The sequence below is a fragment of the Rhinopithecus bieti genome, unplaced genomic scaffold, assembly GCF_001698545.2.
Source record: "Rhinopithecus bieti isolate Rb0 unplaced genomic scaffold, ASM169854v2 scaffold_2723, whole genome shotgun sequence".
In the NCBI taxonomy this organism is placed as follows: Eukaryota; Metazoa; Chordata; class Mammalia; order Primates; family Cercopithecidae; genus Rhinopithecus; species Rhinopithecus bieti.
Genome location: NW_016804119.1, coordinates 3,723,127 through 3,744,834, shown reverse-complemented (window position 1 = coordinate 3,744,834; position 21,708 = coordinate 3,723,127). Strand labels below are relative to the sequence as shown.

Genomic DNA, 21,708 nt, shown 5'->3' with positions numbered 1-21,708 from the left:
TGGAGCTGACGGAATATGATGCAAGGATTGCAGGTAAAAGTGGGCAAAGATATGACCCTGGCAAGGATGTAAGATCCCACATCATGAACCAAGTGCCAGGCTGAGGGGCTGGTCTCTCCTAGGGAGTCTTTGAAGAGTTCTGGGAAGGGGAGTGACACCAACATATTGCTGCCCTGTTTTTTTGTACCTGGTCATCCCCAGCCTTGACAGAATTTGCCAACAGGACCTTCCTATTCAAGGAAGAGAGACCAGCAAGCACTGAGCACATGCCCTGTGCCAGGACCTGTGTTGGTTGACTTCCATGTGTTGCTTTCTTTAATGGTCACAACAACCTTTAAGGTAACATGCATGATCTCTGATTTACAGAATGGGAAACTGAGGCACAGAGGGATGCAGTGAATTGCTTGATGACAGTACCAGGGCCTGGGTTTGAGCCCACCTCTCCAATTCCATCATCTATCTTCTTTCTGCTCTGCTTGGAGCACTTACACATCAGTTAATGTTAGTCACAAAGGCTCTTCATGCTTCAGCAAGTGGTCCCTGACTTGTCCTTCCCCCCAGACAGGCTGTGGTTCCTCCGGCCAGGACTGAGCTCTGGGTGAGTTCTCACTTGCTTGTCTTGACCTCTGAGTACTCCGTGGTGCTTGGGGCCTCCTGGTCCTTAGTCTCCCTCGACTTCATCTCAGAAAAGCTGAGGGAGGCATAATGGAGCTCCTGTTGTTCTCCCAAGGGAGGGGTATCCCCAGCAGGAGATGCTTGGTCTCTGGGGCTGTCTGACCAGGGCTTCTTCCTGGAATCCTGAGTAAAGGAGAAGGAAAGGTGTCACAGTAGGAATAAAAAGGCAGCATAGAATAATGAGTTCTTATATTTATATGTTGCCTTGGGATTTATTTTGAACCTAAATTGGACCGTCTCATGCCAGAAGCAGGGCTTAGTCACCTGGACACAATTTCCAATTCTCCACCTCCTCCCAGTTCCCCAAGGTGGTTAATCCAGATGTCTGCCTGATACAACCACCTCCTTGTGACCAGCTCCCTATGGGACTTACAGCTACAACCTTCTTGACTTACCTCCTCCCGACTCCTGTGTCCCTCATAGGCTGCACAGATATACTGCGGCAGCCACATCTCAGTCACAGTGTGGCTCCACAGAACTCCTGCCTGCTAGCTCTAAACCCCCAGTTAGAACTCCCTGTGGGAAGCCTGCTTGGGTTATGCCCTGGACTCTAACTAAGGCTTTGGCTCATGGGTCCTTCTCTCTCTCTCTCTCTCTCTCTCTCTCTCTCTCTCTCTCTCTCTCTCTCGCTGCCTACCCACTGGATGAGTACTTGTGTCCTGGTCAGTTCCCTCCTTTCCATTCACCCTTCAAGGACTGCTGTGCCGTCTTCTCTCTGGGACCTGTGAGTAATAAACTGCTTCTGTTATTTCATGTGTTTTGTTGTGCTGTCTCCTCTGTGCCCCACCCACCTGACAGACCTGAACCTGACTTCTTTTCTGGTTGGGGCTCTCCTAGAGAATAGCTGTCTTGGTAGGAATAAACTGGACACAGGTCATATGAGAGCTGCAAGGACATCTGCCAGGATAAACAAGTTTCCTCTGAGAGGGACTGCTGGTCACAGGCCGGGCACTTAGGCAGTAGGCGGTGTGCCAGGATAAAGGAGTATTCTGTGAAAGTTACACTGTGAACATATGGCCAAATCCCTGGGGTTCCCATTCAAGGCAGGGCTAGAGTTTATGACCAATCCCCAGAAAGAGGCCTCAACACCAAAATAAGAGGAAAATACAATAAATGGTTCCCACAGGGAAGCTGGGCTGATGTGACATTTATCAATTCATCCTTTTATAATCCACTCCTCCTAGCAGGCCACAGGCTGCTTAGGTCAGGGTCTATGTCTGATTTCTCACACTGTACATGCCCAGGACCTGGCACAGGGCAGACAGGGCTGGGTTCAAATCCTGGCCCCACCTGTCCATATGCATTTCCTGTGAACTCAACTATTCACTCATTCTTTCAAAATTTTGTAATACTATGATTGGTTAGACCATATTGAGGACTTAACTAATCACACTGAATCGTTACAAAAAACCCACAACAGTATAAAAGATATCCTAATTATCCCCACCTTACACACAGGGAAACTGAGGTGGAGAGAGGTTAAGTAACTTGCCCGGGGTTATTCATCTAATACATGGTGAGACCAGGATTCGAACCCAGCCCTGTCTCCTCGCTTTCAGGTTCTGGGCACATACAGTGTGAGAAATCAGATATAGACCCTGACCTAGGCAGGAGGAGTGGATTATAGATGAAGCAAATGTATACCTTCAGCATATGTTACAAGGTATCTTATGTGCAAACCAGAAAAGAGATGGCAATTCTGATCCTGGACCCAGGTTCCAAGAAACAGAAACAAAATGGAGCAGATCCTAAGTCCCCAGCAAAGACAGTACCCAGACACAAGAAGCAATTTCTTTCTTCTCCCACCTTCACCCATATCCCTACCCATCACACTGTGGAAAAGTATGTTGAAAGCAATATGAGTCTTCCAACAGTAGCTCAGAAATTTTCTTTTTCAGACAGAGTTTCACTCTGTCATCCAGGCTGGAGTGCAGTGGTGTGATTTCATCTCACTGCAACTTCCCGTCCCTGGCTTAAGCAATCCTCCCACCTCAGCTTCCTGAGTAGCTGAGACCACAGGCACATGTCACCATGCCCAGCTAATTTTTGTAGAGACAGGGTTTCGCCATGTTACCCAGGTTGGTCTTAAACTCCTGGGCTAAGCAATTGGCCCACCTTAGCCTTCCAGAGTGGTGGGATTACAGGCGTGAGCCACTGCACCTGGCCATAAAGTTTTTTAAAAAGGACTCCATACGGTGGCTCAAGCCTGTAATCCCAGCACTTTGGGAGGCCGAGACGGGTGGATCACGAGGTCAGGAGATCGAGACCATCGTGGCTAACACGGTGAAACCCCGTCTCTACAAAAAAAAAAAAAAAAAAAAAAAAATAGCCGGGCGAGGTGGCGGGCGCCTATAGTTCCAGCTACTCGGGAGGCTGAGGCAGGAGAATGGTGTAAACCCGGAAGGCGGAGCTTGCAGTGAGCTGAGATCTGGCCGCTGCACCCCAGCCTGGGCGACAGAGCCAGACTCCGTCTCAAAAAAAAAAAAAAAAAAAAAAAAAGGACTCCATAGTTAGGGGAAAAAAATGACTTCATTGTGTAAGAAAAAATAGACTTTCTGGAGAGAGCTGCTTATATTAGGCACAAGAAAGATGAAATAAAATGAAAAAGTGGCTATGCACACCAGCATTATGCAACCAAAGGAAGAAATAAAGACATATGTCTATCAATAGTTTGTGGTATATGAAATTAAAAAGGGTGAAATTGACAACTGAAAGAAAAAGCACAGCTCAGATTAATAAATAGGATAAAGCAGTATGTTCACCCTTTCACTCAATAACTCTTTGCTGAGTGCTTGCTTTGGGCTAGATGCCGTTCTTGTAAATGAGGACATAAAGCAGACTGAAACCACCCAAATACCTGCCTCTCATGCAGTTCCTTGTTAGACAGAAGGAAAAGTAATACTGGGTAACAATTATAAGTGAGCTCCCCGTGAGCTTGTCACCTTATTAAGCACTCCTTGTAACAATCCGAGACAGATATTAGCATATAAATAGCCCCCTTTCCATAAGAGAAAACAAAAAATCAGAGACGTTCATTAGCTTATCCAAGGTCACACAGCTTGCAAGTGGGTGAATCTAGAACCTGAATGCAGGACATCAAACTCCAGGGACTATGCTGTGCCTCACTTTACCATTCTGCCTGTGGTATGGAAGTGTGCAGAAGGGTTGAAGGTAAAATAAAGGAGAAAACAAAGCTCTCTCTGCCATAGTTCTTGTCAAAAGAGTGAATTCATACACATTACTGGCTCTGTATTCCAAGACCTACCAATGACGGAACTAAAGATGGATCTCCTGGGTGAACAAAATTTTACAAATCAATCTGTGATCAATCAGTCACACTGATATCCATGGGGGAAAGTAAAGGCTAATTTGAAGAAAGGGGGTGGGAGAACTGGCCAAGAAGGACAGCTGGCTTATTGATGAGAGGGTGGGTTACCCCAAACTTACTTGAATTCTGCTCCTTTCTCTCCTCAACCCTTCCATTGGGACAAACATTCTGTGCCCCTCACTGCAGAAGTCAGAGTATGGACAGGATAATGATGTGCCAGTGTCCAAGAGGCGTGTGTTGGGTAAGCAGCAGAGGTCCACTGGGGTGAGGAGAAGGAGAACAGAGGTGGAAGCTCACTGCTTCTCCTTGCCGTTTTCTCCACTCCAAACTCCCAGGGCTGGTGAGTCACAATGCAAGGAGAGTCTTCCACCAATGTTGCTTCTCCCCTCCATCTGAAGATGGAGGGATGATTTAAGCTGCCTTACTGGGGTAACAGGAAGTGAAACTGGTTTGGTGTGTTTTGGGTTCCTAAGGGGCTCCACCTTGGGTCTTGTTGCTGTCATTTCTCTCTCTTTTTTTTTTCCTTTTATTTTTTGAGACAGAGCTTTGCTCTTGTTGCCCAGGCTGGAGTGCAATGGCACGATCTTGGCTCACTGCAACCTCCACCTCCCAGGTTCAAGCGATTCTCCTGCCTCAGCCTCCCAAGTAGCTGGGATTACAGGCATGCGCCACCATACCCAACTAATTTTGTATTTTTAGTAGAGACGGGGTTTCTCCATGTTGGTCAGGCTGGTCTCAAACTCCCGACCTCAGGTGATCCACCCACCTCGGCCTCCCAAAGTGCTGGGATTACAGGTGTGAGCCACCATGGCTGGCATCCCTGTCATTTCTTTGGCTCAGTAAGCCTGACACAGGCCACCATCTGCCCTTCCCTCGTTCAAGAAACACTGCCAGAGTAGCCAGTAACCCTAGGGGAATATGAGCTCACAACTCAGAAGGCTGGGCACCTTTGAAGAAAAGCAAACCAACAGAACCTGATAGACCACTAGAAGCACAAGTACTAGGACGCTTTGGTCAAGAAGCTAAACTGAGCATATTACATGCACTAAAAAGATGTGACAATATTAGCAGTATGAAAACAAGCATAAGAAACTTTGTCAATAACAAAGTGTACATGCAAAATGAATGTGAAACCTAATAAGGAATTATGTAATTATGTACTTGATGCAAAAAAGGCCATGGGGAAATGTCTGAAAAATGTCATAGGAAGAATCCAATGGATGGGATGGAGAATAGAATGACTATAATTGAAGGCCAACTAGTGAGTTAGAAGGGCCATCAGAAGTATCCCCTAAAAGGAAGTAGGAAGGATGAAGACTAAAACATGTGAAAAAAAGATTAAGACAGATGGAGGATAGAAACAGAAAACTTTGGCCAGGCGGGGTGGCTCATGCCTGTAATCCCAGCACTTTGGAAAGCCGAGGCGGGCAGATCACTTGAGGTCAGGAGTTCAAGATCAGCTTGGCCGACATGGCAAAACCCTGTCTCTAAAAAAATACAAAAATTAGCCAGGCATGATGATGTGCACCGGTAATGCCAGCTACTCAGGAGGCGGAGGCACGAGATTCACTTGAACCCAGGAGGCGGAGATTGCTGTGAGCCGAGATTGTGCTACTGCACTCCAGCCTGGGCAACAGAGTGAGACTGTCAAAAAAAAAAAAAAAAAAAAAAAAAAAAAAAAAAAAAAGAACACTTTAACATTTAGATAATAATAGTTTTCAAATAAGAAAGAAAAGAAATAGAGGCCGGGCGGTGGCTCAAGGCCTGTTAATCCCAGCACTTGGAGCGAGACGGGCGGATCACGAGGTCAGGGATCCAGCCATCCTGGGCTAAGGGGATGGGAAACCCCGTCTCTTACTAAAACACAAAAAAACTAGCCTGGCGTGGGCGGCCGCCTGTAGTCCCAGCTACTCGGAGGGCTGAGGCCGTGAGGAAAAAAATGGCGTGAAACCCAGGAGGCGGGAGCTTGCAGTGAGCCGAAGATCGCGCCACTGCACTTCCAGCCTGGGCGACAGAGCGGAGACTCCATCTCAAAAAAAAAAAAAAAAAAAAAAGAATATCAGGAACCAAAGAGAAAAGTTATTAAAAGTTTCCAGGGAAAATGAGTGGATTACCTACAAATATTTGAGATTAAGGAATGACGTAAGATTTTTTTTTTTTTTTTTTTTTTTTTGTTTTTGAGACAGGAGGTCTAGCCTCCTGTTCACCCAGGCTGGATGCAGTGGCCGTTGATCTTGGCTCCACACTACAGCCTATGCCTCCTGGGTTAAAGTGATTCTCCTTGCCTCAGCCTTTCGAGGGTAGCTGGAATAAAGGGGCCACCACCACCGCCGGCTATTTTTTATTTTTAGTTAGAGATGGGTTTCACCCACGTTGGGGCCCAGGGCAGGTCTGGTAACCCTTGACCTCATAGAGATCCCAACCTCAAGAGATCCACCCACCTTGGCCTCCCAAAGTGCTGGGATTACAGGCGTGAACCACTGGACCTGGCCGACGTAAGATTTCTTAACAGCAATACTAAATGCAAGAAACAGTGGGGTGAAGTTTAAAGCACAGAAGGAAAATCACTTTAATTTTAGAATGTATATCCTGCCAAATAAAATTCAAATGTAAGAGGATAAAATATATTTCCAGGCATATAAGTCTTCAGAGGGCTTGAGGAACCCAAATTGAAAACCCATTGGGAGGAAGAATTCAAATACAAAGAGATAAAGAGAAAGTAAAACAGAAAATCTGTGATAAGTATGAGATAGAAAGGTAACAAAATACCTCAGAAAAATGTGTAGTTGTGTATTTTTTTTAAAAAATCAAATAATAGAAAAATGCTAAGTATGTTCATAGTAACACAGAACAAAACTGCACCTCTACAGAAAATACCAACATTGTAAGAAGTTGAAGGAAGAGAGCCCAAGAGATATAAAAGCACACCAAAATTCTTTTTGTTAGATGTAAGACAGAGATATTAATTTTTTTTTTTTGTTTGAGACGAGAGTCTTGCTATGTTGCTCAGACTAGATTCAAACTCCTGGGCTCAAGCGATCCTCCTACCTCACCCTCCCAAGTAGCTGGAATTACAGATGTGCATCACCGTGCCCAGCAAGATATTAAGCTTCTAAGTAAGAAAGGAGAAAAATTAAATATCGAAAAAATGGAACTAAGTGAAAGTAAAAGGTAAAATAGTAGAAAGAAATTCATATATGTCAGTAACCACAATAAATGCCAGTAAACTCAACAAGGGATGTCAAATTGGATTTTTTAAAACCTGGTTATATACTGTTTACAAAAATCACTGCTAGAGCATAAATACATAAAATGTTGGGAGGATGGGAGAAAATGAAAAAGTATCAGGCATCTAACGAATCAATAAGAAACTAGAGTAGCTATATTAAGATCCATATGCCAGTTCATTCCAGCCTGCATGAAACAGTGAGACCCCGGCACAAAAAAAAAAAAAAAAAAATCCAGTCAAACAGACTTTAAAGCAAAAATCATCATTATGAGCCAGGCATGGTGGCTCATGTCTATAATCCCAGCATTTTGGGAGGATGATGTGGGTAGATCACTTGAGCCCAGGAGTTCAAGACCAGCCTGGTCAGCATAATGAAACCCTGTCTCCATTAAAAATACAAAAATTACCTGGGCAGGGTGGTGGGCGCCTGTAATCCCAGCTACTCGGGAGGCTGAAGCAGGAGAATTGTTTGAACCCAGGAGGTGGAAGTTGCAGTGAACCAAGCAAGATCAGGCCACTGCACTGCAGCCTGGGTAACAGAGTGAGACTCTGTCTAAAAAAAAAGAAGAAAAAAAAGAAAACAAAAAGCACCACTATGAAGAGAAAGAATTACTCTGTTTGATAAAATGTTCAGTTCACTGAGAAGATATAATGCTTTTCTAAAATACATGCTTTTAATTTAAAAGTACCTCAAATATAAGAAACACAATTGATAGAACTACAGTAAGAAATTGACAAATACATTATCATAATGTCAGATTTCAACACACCTCTCTCAAGTATTGACAGGTTGGGAAGATCTATCTACGTCTAAAGATTTGGGTTTGAACATTACAATTAACACACTGGCCTGTTAGTTTAAGAAATAAAAAATATACATTGTCGCCCAGGCTGGAGTGCAGTGGCGCGTGCGATCTCGGCTCACTGCAATCTCTGCCTCCTGGGTTCAAGTGATCCTCCTGCCTCAGCCTCCTGAGTAGCTGGGACTACAGGTGCCTGCCACCACCCACCATGCCCAGGTAATTTTTATATTTTTAGTAGAGACGGGGTTTCACCATATTGGCCAGGCTGGTCTTGAACTCCTGACCTTGTGATCCACCCACCTTGGCCTCCCAAAGAGCTGGGATTAAAGGCATGAACCACTGTGCCCGGCTAAAAATATACATTATTCTTAAGCACACGGGAAACATTTATAAAAATTCGTTGTGGCCGGGCGTGGTGGCTCAAGCCTGTAATCCCAGCACTTTGGGAGGCCGAGATGGGCGGATCACGAGGTCAGGAGTTCAAGACCATCCTGGGGAACATGGTGAAACCCCGTCTCTACTAAAATACAAAAAACTAGCCGGGTGAGGTGGCGGCGCCTGTAGTCCCAGCTACTCGGGAGGCTGAGGCAGGAGAATGGCAGGAACCCGGGAGGTGGAGCTTGCAGTGAGCTGAGATCCAGCCACTGCACTCCAGCCTGGGCAACAGAGCGAGACTCCGTCTCAAAAAAAAAAAAATTCGTTGTATACAGGCCACAGATCAAGTCTCAACAAATTTTAAAAATAAATATCATAAAACCATGTATTCTGACCAAAAAGCATCTACTTAGAATTTAATTATGAAAGATGTTTTAAAATCTTCATACCTTTGGAATTTTTAATCCCAAATAATTTAAGATTCAAAGAAGAAATCACAATGTTGTTTTAACAATATCCACAACTGAATGATATTCAAATAATATATATCAAAATTTGTGGAAGGGAATAAAAATGAAATTCTAGAGAAATTTATCCCTAACTACGTTTTATAGAGAATGAAAATATATAAACTAAGAAGGTAAGTATCCAGCTTAAAAATTTATCAAAGATCATCAGAATAAACCAAAACAAGTAGAAGGAAGGTGCTGAGAAAATGAGAGTAAAAATCAATAAAATAGAAAACAAAGATACAGTGAGAAAATTCTACAATCCCAAAAGTTGGTTCCATGAAACTGATAATAAAATAGGGAGAGCAATTAACAAGATTTAGCTGGGAAAAAAAGAAAGAAGTCACAAATAACCAATGTCAGGAGTATTTCCAAAAGGGGAAGTAATCTCGACAAAAACAAATAACATAAAGACAAGAGAATGCCACCTATATCCTTTTGTCAAAAAAGAATATGTAAAACTTGGTGAAATGGACATGTCTCTAGAATAAAGCTCGCTGAAAAATACATAAAATGATTAAATTAGGAAAATTGCATAGTGACACCACCAGGCCCAGGTAGTTTGATAAGTGACATCTATCAATCATTGAGGAAACAAGTCATTTCAGTTTTATACACACTTTTCCAGACAATAGAAAAAGAGAGACTAGTCCCCAGTTTCTCGATCTTATCTTGATGCCCAGACAAAAGAAACAGGAGGAAAAAGGAAAATGACAAGTGTATTTGACCCATTGCATATAGATGCAAAAGTGCTGAGCAAAAGATGATCAAACTGAACCTACTGGAGTATTTTTTAAAATGCTATGTACAACCTGCTTTTCTCCCAGGAATGCAGGAGTAGTTTCATATTAGAAAAATCTTTGTGATTCCCCATGGTAAGAGATTAAGTAGGAAAAAATCCTACCAGTAGATGCGTTCAAAAAATACAACAGATGATAGAAAGGAGCTTCCTTAACCTGATGAAAGTTCACAAAACCAAGTGGCAGGACACTGGGTGCATTTCCTTCAAAATCAGCAGTAGCAAAAGATGCCCATGGTCACTATGTCTACTCAGCTTTGTCCGTAATCTCACCCAGCATATTGAAAGAAGAAAAGGGAAAGAAGTGCTTAGGACAAAAGGAAGAAATGAGATGTTATTACTTTGCAGATAATATAATCATCTAATTTGAAATCCCAAAAGATTCTAAATAATACCTAAGACCAACGTGTGATTTTTTTTCTTTTTGTAGAGATGGAGGTCTCACTATGTTATTCCCCGGCCTTGAACTCCTGGCCTCAAGAGATCCTCCTGCCTCAGCCTCCCAAAGTTCTGGGATTACAGGCATGAGCTATCAAACCTGGCCTAATTTGTGATTTTTTTATTGAAAAAAATTTATTTAAAATACTTCAATTTCTATAACAAGTTATTTGAACTAATAAGGGAGCTTAGCAAGTTGGAAGGAAATGAAATCAATTAAAAATGTAATTGAGTTTTACTTGCTGCATTTACCGATAGAATTAAGACAATTCTCTAAATCCAGAGAGCTGACACCCCAGAAGAGGTGGGTGTCACTATCAAGAGATGCACAGTTATAGTGAAGCCCCTCGAGGAACCCAGCCGAGAAATTCAACTCCATCAATGCGGGAAAGAAAAAGGAGAAGTTCGGTGTTGCCAAATGGTGAGGAAATGAAAAGTAACTGGCTACTATTCAAACCCTCCGTAGTCATGAACTGCCCACAGTCTGAGGTGTTACATGGACTTCCGTTGCCAGAGGTTTGCGTGTCCTCACTTCCTCATCAAAGTGATTATTCAGGGCAGTGGGTCAGTTGTTGAAATCTGACATCCCTTAGAAGAAAAACACATCTGCAGAGTATGCATGAGGACAGGCATTTCTTGCTCAGTACCTGAAGCCCAAAAGGATGGTTGATTCTTGAAGAAAATAGCATTACACTTGCATCAAACCCAGCTGCTTTGATTCAGCAAGTCATGGCAGCTAAAAATAGGAATATCACTAATTTTTCAGATGATATCTATATTTCTGAAAAGAAGAGATCAGCAGGCTTATAAATAAGATCTAAGAATTCTCCAGCTACCAAAGCAAAAAGATTCTAAAGGACACATGCAAGACCAACTTGTGATTTTTTTTAATTACAAAAAAATCAACCCCTCTTATATTTTAAAACACTTTCATTCTGCATTGTGATAAGGAATCAGAAAATGCACTTTTAAAAGATAGCATTTACAATAACAACAAAACTGGTATTTAGGAAGAAAATAACGAAAGATGTGTAAGACCTGTGTGAAGAAACTCTACATTACCTCTTAAAACACTTAAAAGATTTAAAGGAATAGAGAGAGAAAGACCTACTCTCATGGATAAGAAGGCATGAATTTCTAAACAAGTAAAATTTTTCCAGATTGAGCTATAGATTCAATGCATTTTTTGGAATTTGACAACCTGATTCTTTTTTTTTTTCTTTTTGAGACGGAGTCTCACTCTGTCACCCAGGCTGGAGTGCAGCGGCACGATCTCGGCTCACTGCAAGTTCCGTCTCCCGGGTTCACGCCATTCTCCTGCCTCAGTCTCCTGAGTAGCTGGGACTACAGGCACCGGCCACCATGCCCAGCTAATTATTTTTTGTATCTTTAGTAGAGACGGGGTTTCACCGTGTTAACCAGGATGGTCTCCATCTCCTGACCTCGTGATCCACCTGCCTCGGCCTCCCAAAGTGCTGGGATTACAGGCGTGAGCCACCGTGCCCGGCCTTGACAACCTGATTCTAATATTTAAGTGAAAAAAAAAGGACCAAGAATGGTCAAGATACTATTGAAGGAGATTAAGGAAGGGGTTTTGATGTACTCGATATCAGGACTTATTTTTGAATTTATAGACAGTGATGACTCAGGGACAGTAAAATTGACTATTGGAATAGAACAGAGGCCACAGAAAGAGACCCACAAAATACAGAATTTCAATATGTGGCAGAATTGGCATGTAGCTCAATGGAGAAGGGAGAAGGACTATTCAGAAATGAAGGAGAAACATATCTGGATCAACACTATACACCACACACAAAAGTCATGTTTGGATGAATGGAGGCAAGATGGTGCACTTCCGGGTTCTTCATCCCCCCCAACTTTTCCCGCGCGCCCGAAAATGCAGCCGGCGACCGGGAAGGTGCAGACCAACTAGGCATGCGCCAGGTGACGTCAATCCGAAGAGACCAAGATTTACCTGGTCGCACCTGCGGAACGCCCCGACACGCCTGTGCCCCGCCTATCGCCCTCCCACTCCTAGAAAAGCCGCTCCGGAGGATCGCCACGCGCGGATTTCCCAGCTTCCCCACTGCGGTCGGGACTGTTGGAACTCCGTCCAAGAGCTGCCCGGGTGACTCTGTGGGCCTCATTTGTCGGGGCCAACAGACCTCTCCCTACCCACCTTCTTCCCCTGAAGCTAGGTGACCAAAATAAACTTGCAGTTTTGCTCCTACACTTGCCTACTCGCTGGTTCTTTTGTGCCCGCTCTGGTGGTCTTAGAAAAACAAATCAAGTCAACCCCAGATAGAGTGAGTACTTAAATGTCAAAAGAAAAGCATACTCTCTATGTCCATCAGTTCAATTTTTTTTAAGTCTGAGATCCCACAAATATGTGAGAACATGCCATGTTTGTCTTTGTGTGCCTGGCTTATTTCACTTAACATAATGATCTCCAGTTCCATCCATGTTGTTGCAAATGACTGGATCTCATTCCTTTTTTGGCTGAATAGTACTCCATTGTGTATATGCACCACATTTTCTTTATCCGTTCATCTATTGATGGACACTTACGTGGCTTCTGGATTGTTTGCAACTCAGTGGATCAATGCTTGAGGGAATGGGCACCCCATTCTTCATGATGTGTTTATTTCACACTGCATGCCTGTATTCAAACAGTTCATGTACCCCATAAATATATACACCTAACATGTATCCACAAAATTAAAAATAAAAAAAATTAAAAAGAAAAGCATAAAACTTTTAGTAGAAACTATATTTGAATATCTTTCTAATCTTAGGATGGGTGAATTTTTTTTTTAATGAGATCCAAAACGTACTCAATAGAAAAGAGAGGATTTGTGAATATGATTATATTACAACTAGGAACTTATGTTCATTGAAGATCACTTTAAGAAGTGAAGACAAGCTACGCATTGGGAGAATATATTTATATTTATGACACATATAATGAGAAAAATAGTGTAAAGATGTATAAAGCCCTCCAACAAATTCAATAAGAAAAAGTCAAACACCCAATAGGAAAATGGGATCCAGATGTGGCCAGGCATTTTACAGAGGATGAAAACACAGAGAGATTTTTCATCTTCATTGGTTACCAAGGAAATGCAAATCAATACCATAGTAAGACAGTAAAATAACCTCCAAAATTGAGAAAACTGAGAAAAGCAAGTGCTGGAGAGATGACAGAATGTGGGGAAAAGAAAGAGAGATCAGCCTGTTACTGTGTCTATATAGAAGGAAGTAGACACAAGAGACTCCATTTAGTTCTGTATTTGAGATGCTGTTAATCTGTGACCCTACCCCCAACCTTGTCCTTGCTAGAGACATGTGCTGTGGTAACTTAAGGTTAAAAGGATTCTGGGCGGTGCAGAATGTGCTTTGTTAAACAAGTGCCTAAAGGCTGCTTATGGTTAAAGGTCATCACCATTCTCTTAAATCTCAAGAAAGAGAAAACATTTGTCTCCTGCCCCTCCCTGGGCAATGGAACATCTCCGGGTAATACCCATTGTGTGCCTTGTTTACTGAGTGAGGAGAAACCGCCTTTAGGAATAAGGTGGGACTTGCTGGAGCAATACTGCTAAAAGGTTTATGGAGATGTCGCATATACATCTCAAGGCACAGCATTTTCCTTTAAACTTATTCATGTTACAAGGATTTTTTGTTCATATGTCTTACTGCTGATTTCCTCCCTACAATGATCCTATTGTCCAGCCACTCCCTTTTCTTTTTGATGGTAAAGATAATTCTCAATAAATACTAAGGGAACTCAGAGGCCGGTGCCGGTGTGGGTCCTCTGTAAGCTGAGCGCCGGTCCCCTGGGCCCCGCTTTTCTTTCTCTACACTTTGTCTCTGTGTTTTATTCCTTTTCTCAAGTCTTTCATTTCCACCTAACGAGAAACACCCACAAGTGTGGAGGGGCAGGCCACCCCTTCAACAGAACAACAAGATTTCCTAGGCATAGATGAGAGTATAAATGGATGTAATTGCTTTGGAAAGCCATTTTTCATGACCTTGTAAAGATGCCCGTTCACATGCCCAGCGACGCGGCAACTCAATCTTTAAAGAAAAGCTCTTGCGTGTCAATACCATGAGACAGGGATAAGAATGTTCAGAATGGCTCAAATGGAAAAAGTCAAGTGTGCATCAGTATGAGCTTAGGTGATAGATACAATCATAAAATATAATATGATAGCGGTCACACCTATAATCCCAGCACTCTGGGAAGTCAAGGCGGGTGGATCAAGACCAGCCTGGCCAACATGGTGAAGCCCCATTGCTACTAAAAATACAAAAATGAGCCTTGCGTGGTGGTATGTGCCTGTAATCCCAGCTACTCAGGAGGCTGAGGCAGAAGAGTTGCTTGAACCTGGGAGGCGGAGGTTGCAATGAGCCGAGATCGCACCACTGCACTCCAGCCTGGGCAATGGAGTCAGACCCTGTCTCAAAAATATAGATATTATAACTGGGAAAAATGAATACAACTGCAACGTCATACAACATGGATGCATCATAATACAATGTTGAGTCTACAAAGCAAGTCCGAGAAGTGTGCATGGAACACGATACCCTCTGTAGATTCATAAACAATTAAAACTAAATAGTGGTATATGTTAAGTCTACATATATGTGACAACAGTAGGAAGACAAGATTCACAACAGTGGTTACTGGAATGGATCAGGGAGCAACACAGGTGGATATAAGTTATCACCAATGTGTTAGGTCTTAGGTTGGATGGTGGGTTCGCAGTTATTTATCATATTATGAACAAAAGTGAAAAAGTAAAAGTAATTGATGCTTGTTCCAGTGATTATAGCTTGGTCATGAACTAAGCATTTTGGATAATTCCATTTGGGACAACACTAGATCAATTTTATAAAAGAGGAGAGGAGACATGCTGGACAGAAACAGCGTGAGAAAAAACTGCAGGGGCTAAAGAAGCCCCAGCCCCTGTCCTTCAAGAATTCCACAGATATCAGCCAGGCACGGTAGTTCACACCTGTAATCCCTGCACTTTGGGAGGCCGAGGCAGGCAGATCACCTGAAGTCAGGAGTTCGAGACCAGCCTGGCCAACACGGTGAAACCCCGTCTCTACTAAAAATACAAAAATTAGCTGGGTGTGGTGGCACATGCCTGTAATCCCAGCTACTTGGGAGGCTGAGGCAGGAGAACTGCTTGAGCCTGGGAGGCGGAGGTTGCAGTGAGCCGAGATCGCACCACTGCACTCCAGCCTGGGTGACAGAGCAAGACTCCATCTCCAAAAAATAAAAATAAAAATAATACAGAATGCCACACATACGATGAGGGGGTGGAGACAGGTAAAGGCAGTGGTGATGTGTGATGGGGACAGGGATGCATATAGTGCTGTAAACATAGAACAGAAGGGGTAGATGTCAAAGGGAGGGGAAGTGACTAGAGTAACAGATACTGAGATTAGAGCTGGAAGGATTAGATCAAGTAGTCTGGTGGAAATGGGGAAGGAAGGATGGAAGAAACTGTACTTGCAAGGGCTCTAAGTTGTAGGACAGCAGGTCTGTATGGAGACAGAAGGCCAGCGTGGCCAGGCCAAGGGGCAGGATCAGAGGTCAGGAAACAGGCTGAAGTGGCCACCTCGTGGGGGACAAGGAACACGGGCCTGATTCTCTAAGCGACGGGAGCAAACAACTACTCCAGGATGCCTGGGAAGTAATAGTTTTGGGGCGATGGTTCTGGCAGCCTGAAGTTTGGGATGAGAGATGGAGGCAGGGAGGAGGTGAGGCAGGCTCTGTGGTCAGTAGAGGTGGGGAGGGAAGATGAGAGAGGACAAGTTAGTTTTAGTTTTAGAAAGAAGGTTGGTGGCCGAGTGCGGTGGCTCATGCCTGTAATCTCAGCACTTTGGGAGGCCGAGGCAGGCAGATCAACTGAGGTCAGGAGTTCAAAACCTGCCTGACTAACATGGCACAACCCCGTCTCTACTAAAAATACAAAAATTAACTGCACATCATGGTGTGCACCCGTAATCCCAGCTACTCGGGAGGCTGAGGCAGGAGAATCGCTTGAACCTGGGAGGTGGAGGTTGCAGTGAGCCAAGACTGCACCATTGCACTCCAGCCTGGGTAACAAGAGTGAAACTCCGTCTCAAAAACGAACAGACAGACAAACAAAGAAGGTTGAATGGGACATAATGATTTCCTGGATCTGGGATATGAAGGGGGAGAACGGGAGAGAAGAGAACTCCCAGGAGACGAGGGAGGAGTGGGTTTGGTGGAATGCTGAGGAGCTCAGCCTGGACTTTCCGAGTGGACATGCACAAGGGAAGATTCCCAAGCCACTCACCCAGGAGACGGTACCCATAATGGGGTCTTCATCATCTATTTTTTCTGGTCTCCCAGCTGCTTGCTTCCTGCGGACTTTCACTCTAAGGAAAGAAACCAGTACAGTGCAGCTGGGACCACCCAGGTACACGTTCGCAGGCTGCCCCATCCCGTGTTAAGATGGTGAAAATGACAGTGAAGTCATCCAGGCCCTGGAACTGAACTCGGAGACCTTCCTGACATGGGAATGAGGGCTCCATCCTCCTGGATAACCGGAGATTTGGTCAGGGTGCCATGGACTGAATTTCCATCACATAGACCCCCTCTTACACACAAAACCATGGCAGGAATTGTCATAGCAGTGTTATGCATCATAGCCAAGAAGCAGAGGCAACCCAATTGCCCATCAATGGCTGAGCAGACAAATCAAATGTGTTTCATTTATACAATGGAATATTATTTGGAAACAAAATGGAATAAAGTATCGATGCATGCTACAACATGGATGAACCTTGAAAACATTATGCTGAGTGAAAGAAGTCAGCCACAAAGGACCACATATCACATGATTCCATGCACACGAAGTACAGCTGCAGCTTCAGGACAGACAAATCCACAGAGACAGAGAATAGGTTAGGGCTGGGGGAAAGAAGCAGGAGTGATAGCTAAGGGGTGCAAGGTTTCTTTAGGTCTTCGTTTTCCACTTTAGGCTAATGAAACAGTTCTATAATTGATTTTGGTGACGGATGCACAACTCTGTCAATATACTTAAAGCCATTGACTCGTACACTTTCAGTGGATGAATTGTACAAAGTGTGTACCTCAATAAAGCTATTAGAAGAAAGAAAGAAAGAAAGAAAGAAAGAAAGAAAGAAAGAAAGAAAGAAAGAAAGAAAGAGAGAGACAGACGGAGGGAGGGAGATAGGAAGGAAGGAAGGAAGAGAGGGAGGGAGGGAGGAAGGAAGGAAGGAAGGAAGGAAGGAAGGAAGGAAAGAAAGAAAGAAAGAAAGAAAGAAGACCTCGCTGGATCTACTCAGTTCTGCTTTTGGTTTGGTTTGGTTTTTCTTTTAAGACAGGGTCTTTCGCTCTGTGGCCCAGGATGGAGTGCAGTGGCACAATCCCAGCTCACTGCAGCCTCAACCTCTATGATCAAGCTATCCTCCTGCCTCAGACTCCTGAGCATCTGAAACTACAAGCACACATTACCACCTCTGGCCTTAGCTCTGCATTTTCTGACATTCAGTCTCTCCTACTCCCTACAAACACCAACCTGTACCTTTCCTGGGACCAAGACTTACATTAAAAAGAAGATGAGGCACAGACAGATACAGAGCAGGGCCATGACACCAGCACCACCAAGGGCTGCAGGAACCACGCCTGTCCTGAGGTTCAATCTCCCTGCAGAAAAGAGGGGCATGCAATAACTCACTCTCAGGACTCAGACTCTTGTTCTCCCACCTGCTGGGCAACTTGCTCCAGGGCCCTGCTCAGACAGGAGATGAAGAACCCTGTTCTCCCCACCACCAGTCCAGCCTCTCTCTCCTACCATCCATCGCTCTGGGATCCATGCCCCTCCCCTCAGGCCCCTGCCCTCTGCAATACGCCCCCTGACCTTGCAGCAGCAAGACAGAGCTGCTCTGGGACCCATAGGTGTTCCAGCCCTTGCAGCTGACTTTGAGGCCAGAGGTGAGCCCACCGTGGAGGATCAGGGAGCTGTTGGTCCAGAGCCCGGCTGAGCTGGAGTTGACCTTGAATGAGCCCTGGCTGCTGTTCCCCTCCAGTGGCTTCTCCCCAAGCCACCAGTACAGGGAGGGGGCCGGCCAGGCTCGAAAGGAGCAGCTGCAGTGCAGACTCTCAGCCTCCCAGGAGCAGGAGGGGCCCAGCAGCTGTGGGAGGGCTGTGGGGAGGGAGGACAGGACTCAGCAGGGAGCCTCTTCCCTCTTTAATACCATACAGTTCCTGCTCCAGCTGCCCCCACACTCACAGTAAACTGAGAGATTCAGAAAAATGTGCAGGGAGCCCAGCGGGTGCTGAGCACGGCAGGTAAAGACTCCTTCTTTTGCAAACTCTACTCGAGGAAGCGCCAAGATCCCAGTATCGGAGATGGGGGTGGCGTTCGGGGCAGAGGATGCCTGGAACCAGCTCAGGTGTGCAGGGGGATTGCTGGGAGCTTCACAGAGCAGCCACAGAGCCTGGCCCTCCAGGACCAGAAGGGTCGAGGTGTTTTGCAGGATCTCTAGGGCTTTGGGGAGAGAGGGGCGGGGAGAGAGAGATGGGGTCAGGGAGGCTGACAGTCCCTATTGTTCCCTCCTTCCCAGGATCCAGATGACATCTCCCTCTCCTCCCCTGGCCATGCTGGCTTGGTTCCATCCCGGTTCAAACGCTGGGCCTTTGCACACTCAGGAAACTGACCAAAACTGTCTGAGTCTCATGTCTCCAGAGGAGGCTCAATATCTCACTGGTACATGCCTGGACTGTGGTGGAAAGAGGACAGAGAGCCCCCCGGTGGCATTGGGAAATACAGTCCGATAGTGTGGCAGGACATAAGACTGAGAACGCAGGAATGGAAGGGTGAGAGGAGAAGAACCACAGAACTAGGCTGACTGAGATGAGAGGGACATGGACTGGTCCTTGGTGACTGTGGGAAGAACCAGACCACAGGAGGGATGGGAGATGGGAGGGGTCTAAAGTCTGTTCACCGCTTTGAGCAGAGCGCATGAGTGTGCACCTGTGTGCGTGTGCGGGTGTATGTGCATGTGTGCGAGTGCGGGTGTATGTGCATGTGTGCGTGCGTGGTGTATGTGCATGTGTGCGTGTGCATGTGTATGTGCGTGTGTATGTGCGTGTGTGCGTGCATGGTGTATGTGCATGTGTGCATGTGCGAGTGTATGTGCATGTGTGCGTGCATGGTGTATGTGCATGTGTGTGTGTGTGTGCCTGTATATGTGCGTGGGTATGTGCGTGTGTGTGTGTGTGCGGGTGTATGTGCATGTGTGCGTGTGTAGTGTATGTGTGTGTATGTGTGTGCGTGTGTGCGTGGGTGGTGTGTGCATGTGTGTGTGTGTGCGTGTGTGAGTGTGAGTGTGCGCGTGTGTGTGTGTGTGTGTGTGTGTGTGTGTGTGTGTGTGTGTGTGTGCATGTGTATGTGCGTGTGTGCAGGTGAGTGTGTGCGTGTGCATGTGCGTGTGTGCATGTGAGTGTGTGCGTGTGCATGTGCGTGTGTGCATGTGAGTGTGTGCGTGTGCATGTGCGTGTGTGCATGTGTGCCTGCACATGGGGCTCACAGAAGGTGGAAGCCAGAAGACAGTAATTCTCATTCTTGCTCTTCCCAAATCTGATTCCATTCAAGCTCTGATTCTCTACATCTGCTCAGAGACAGACCCAGACACAGGTCCCAGCTTCAGAGAGGAGAAGGTCTTTCCTACCTGTGCCATTCCTGAAGATGGTGATGTTCTGTGGAGCATCTGGGATAAAAAGATATAACCTTGGCTTCAGCAGTGAGGAGTGAGATGGGCATGGGCCCAGGAGGCACCCAAAGAGGAGCCACAGAAACCCACCAAGTGGGGAAGGCTGTCCTGGCTCACTCCCTCCCAGATCCCAAGGCTCAGATCCACACACAAGGCTTCTCAAGTTATTGTTTTCTTTCTCTCTTACACACACACACACACACTCCCACTGCCCTTGGGGACCCAGCTGTGTCCCCAGCACCACTCACAGGAGACATTGAGCTGGATAGTTCTCTCCGTGGTCACCTGAGCTCCTCGGCGTTTCACCTGACAGGTGAGGTTGGTGCCATGGTCCTCGGGCCTCGGGGTGAGGGTGAGCTCCGAGGAGCGGGTGGTTTCGGGGTCCAGGGGCTGAGGGCATCCCCGTCCAGGAGAATGTGAGAGGTCGTCCCACTTCACAGGATCCTGGAAGGCTGCAGCTCAGCCTTGTGAGGCGGCCGGACTCCAGAGGCTCCAGAAAGTGGACGTCGGGTTTCTCTGTCAGGGCTGAGGAGGAGACAGGGAGATACCTGGGCCCCAGGGGCCTGAAGACGTACGGTGTGACCCCGAGAGTGGCCAGGCCTCAGGCCCCGACCTGCCCCAAGTCCTACACCTCCTCCAACCGCCCCTGCCCAGGTCCTGTCCCTGTTCTCACACGGGGGTCTCCACGTCCCAGGGTCCTCTCCAAGGGCCCCCGCCATACCTGTCACCTCCAAGTTCAGCTTATTCCGTACGTAGGTATGTTTTACATCCCTTCCTCTCTCCACGCGAAAAGAATAGCTTCCCGCGTCCCCATTCTGGCATCTCCGATGCTCAAGGAGCAGTTCTTGTTCCTGACATCCCCAAGGAGGCGGAATCGGCCCTGGGTCTCTGACTTCACTTGTCTGCCTGGGTTGTTTGTGGCCACAGGCTCATCATAGTATGGGCTCTTCTCGTTCAGGAACCAGTAGATGTAGAGTGGGGAGGGGAGTACCAGGCATTCCAGGGGTAAGAGAAGGAGCAGGGCACGAGGACGCACAGACCCTCCTGCACCGTCACCGACTTCTGCACTTGCAGCTCATACCCTGGCTCCTCCTGCAGGGAACCTGGCGGGGCACAGAGGCTCAGCTGCAGCTCCAGCCCCACCTTCTCACCCCTGTGCCTGTCCCTCCTCCCTCAGCTCACTCACCCCCCCACAGCAGGGGCAGCAGCAGCAGGGGCAGCATGTCTCCATCCGCCAGGGCCCCAGCCCGGTCCCAGGTCCCTCTGTCAGGGAAGGAAATGCCCCAAATGTGAGGTGGGGCTGAAGAAGCCCCGACAGGAAGCCGGAGGGTGAGTGAGCGCTGTGGCTGTAGACAGAAGGAGAACTTGGGCATCACGTGCTGTCTGGGTGAGGCGGGGGCTGGGAAGCCATCCTGCTCCCACCCCCACTGGACGCTGCAGGTGAAGATACTGAGGCCCCCAGACGATGCAAGGCTTGTCCAGCTGGGGATCTGGAGGTGATCACCCCTCAAATGATGTTTCAGTCATGAGTGAGATCCTCAGGGGGGTGAATGCAGAAAGAAAAGAGAGAAGAGGGCTTGTCCTGGTGATGAGGTNTGGGTGAGGCGGGGCTGGGAAGCCATCCTGCTCCCACCCCACTGGACGCTGCAGGTGAAGATACTGAGGCCCCAGACGATGCAAGGCTTGTCCAGCTGGGGATCTGGAGGTGATCACCCCTCAAATGATGTTTCAGTCATGAGTGAGATCCTCAGGGGGGTGAATGCAGAAAGAAA

At 46.3% G+C, this 21,708-nt stretch overlaps 1 protein-coding gene across 1 annotated transcript; it reads right to left on the bottom strand.

Moving 5' to 3' along the window:
• Positions 1–292: 292 nt before the first annotated feature.
• On the bottom strand, positions 293–21,256 carry SIGLEC5 (sialic acid binding Ig like lectin 5). The gene is given in 12 exon segments (XM_017865169.1): positions 293–798; positions 16,492–16,573; positions 17,768–17,867; positions 18,082–18,366; positions 18,454–18,711; positions 19,895–19,933; positions 20,185–20,336; positions 20,338–20,461; positions 20,658–20,747; positions 20,750–20,920; positions 20,923–21,039; positions 21,123–21,256. Coding segments are annotated over 12 exon segments (1,647 nt in total). The 5' UTR covers positions 21,160–21,256; the 3' UTR covers positions 293–606.
• Positions 21,257–21,708: the final 452 nt, after the last annotated feature.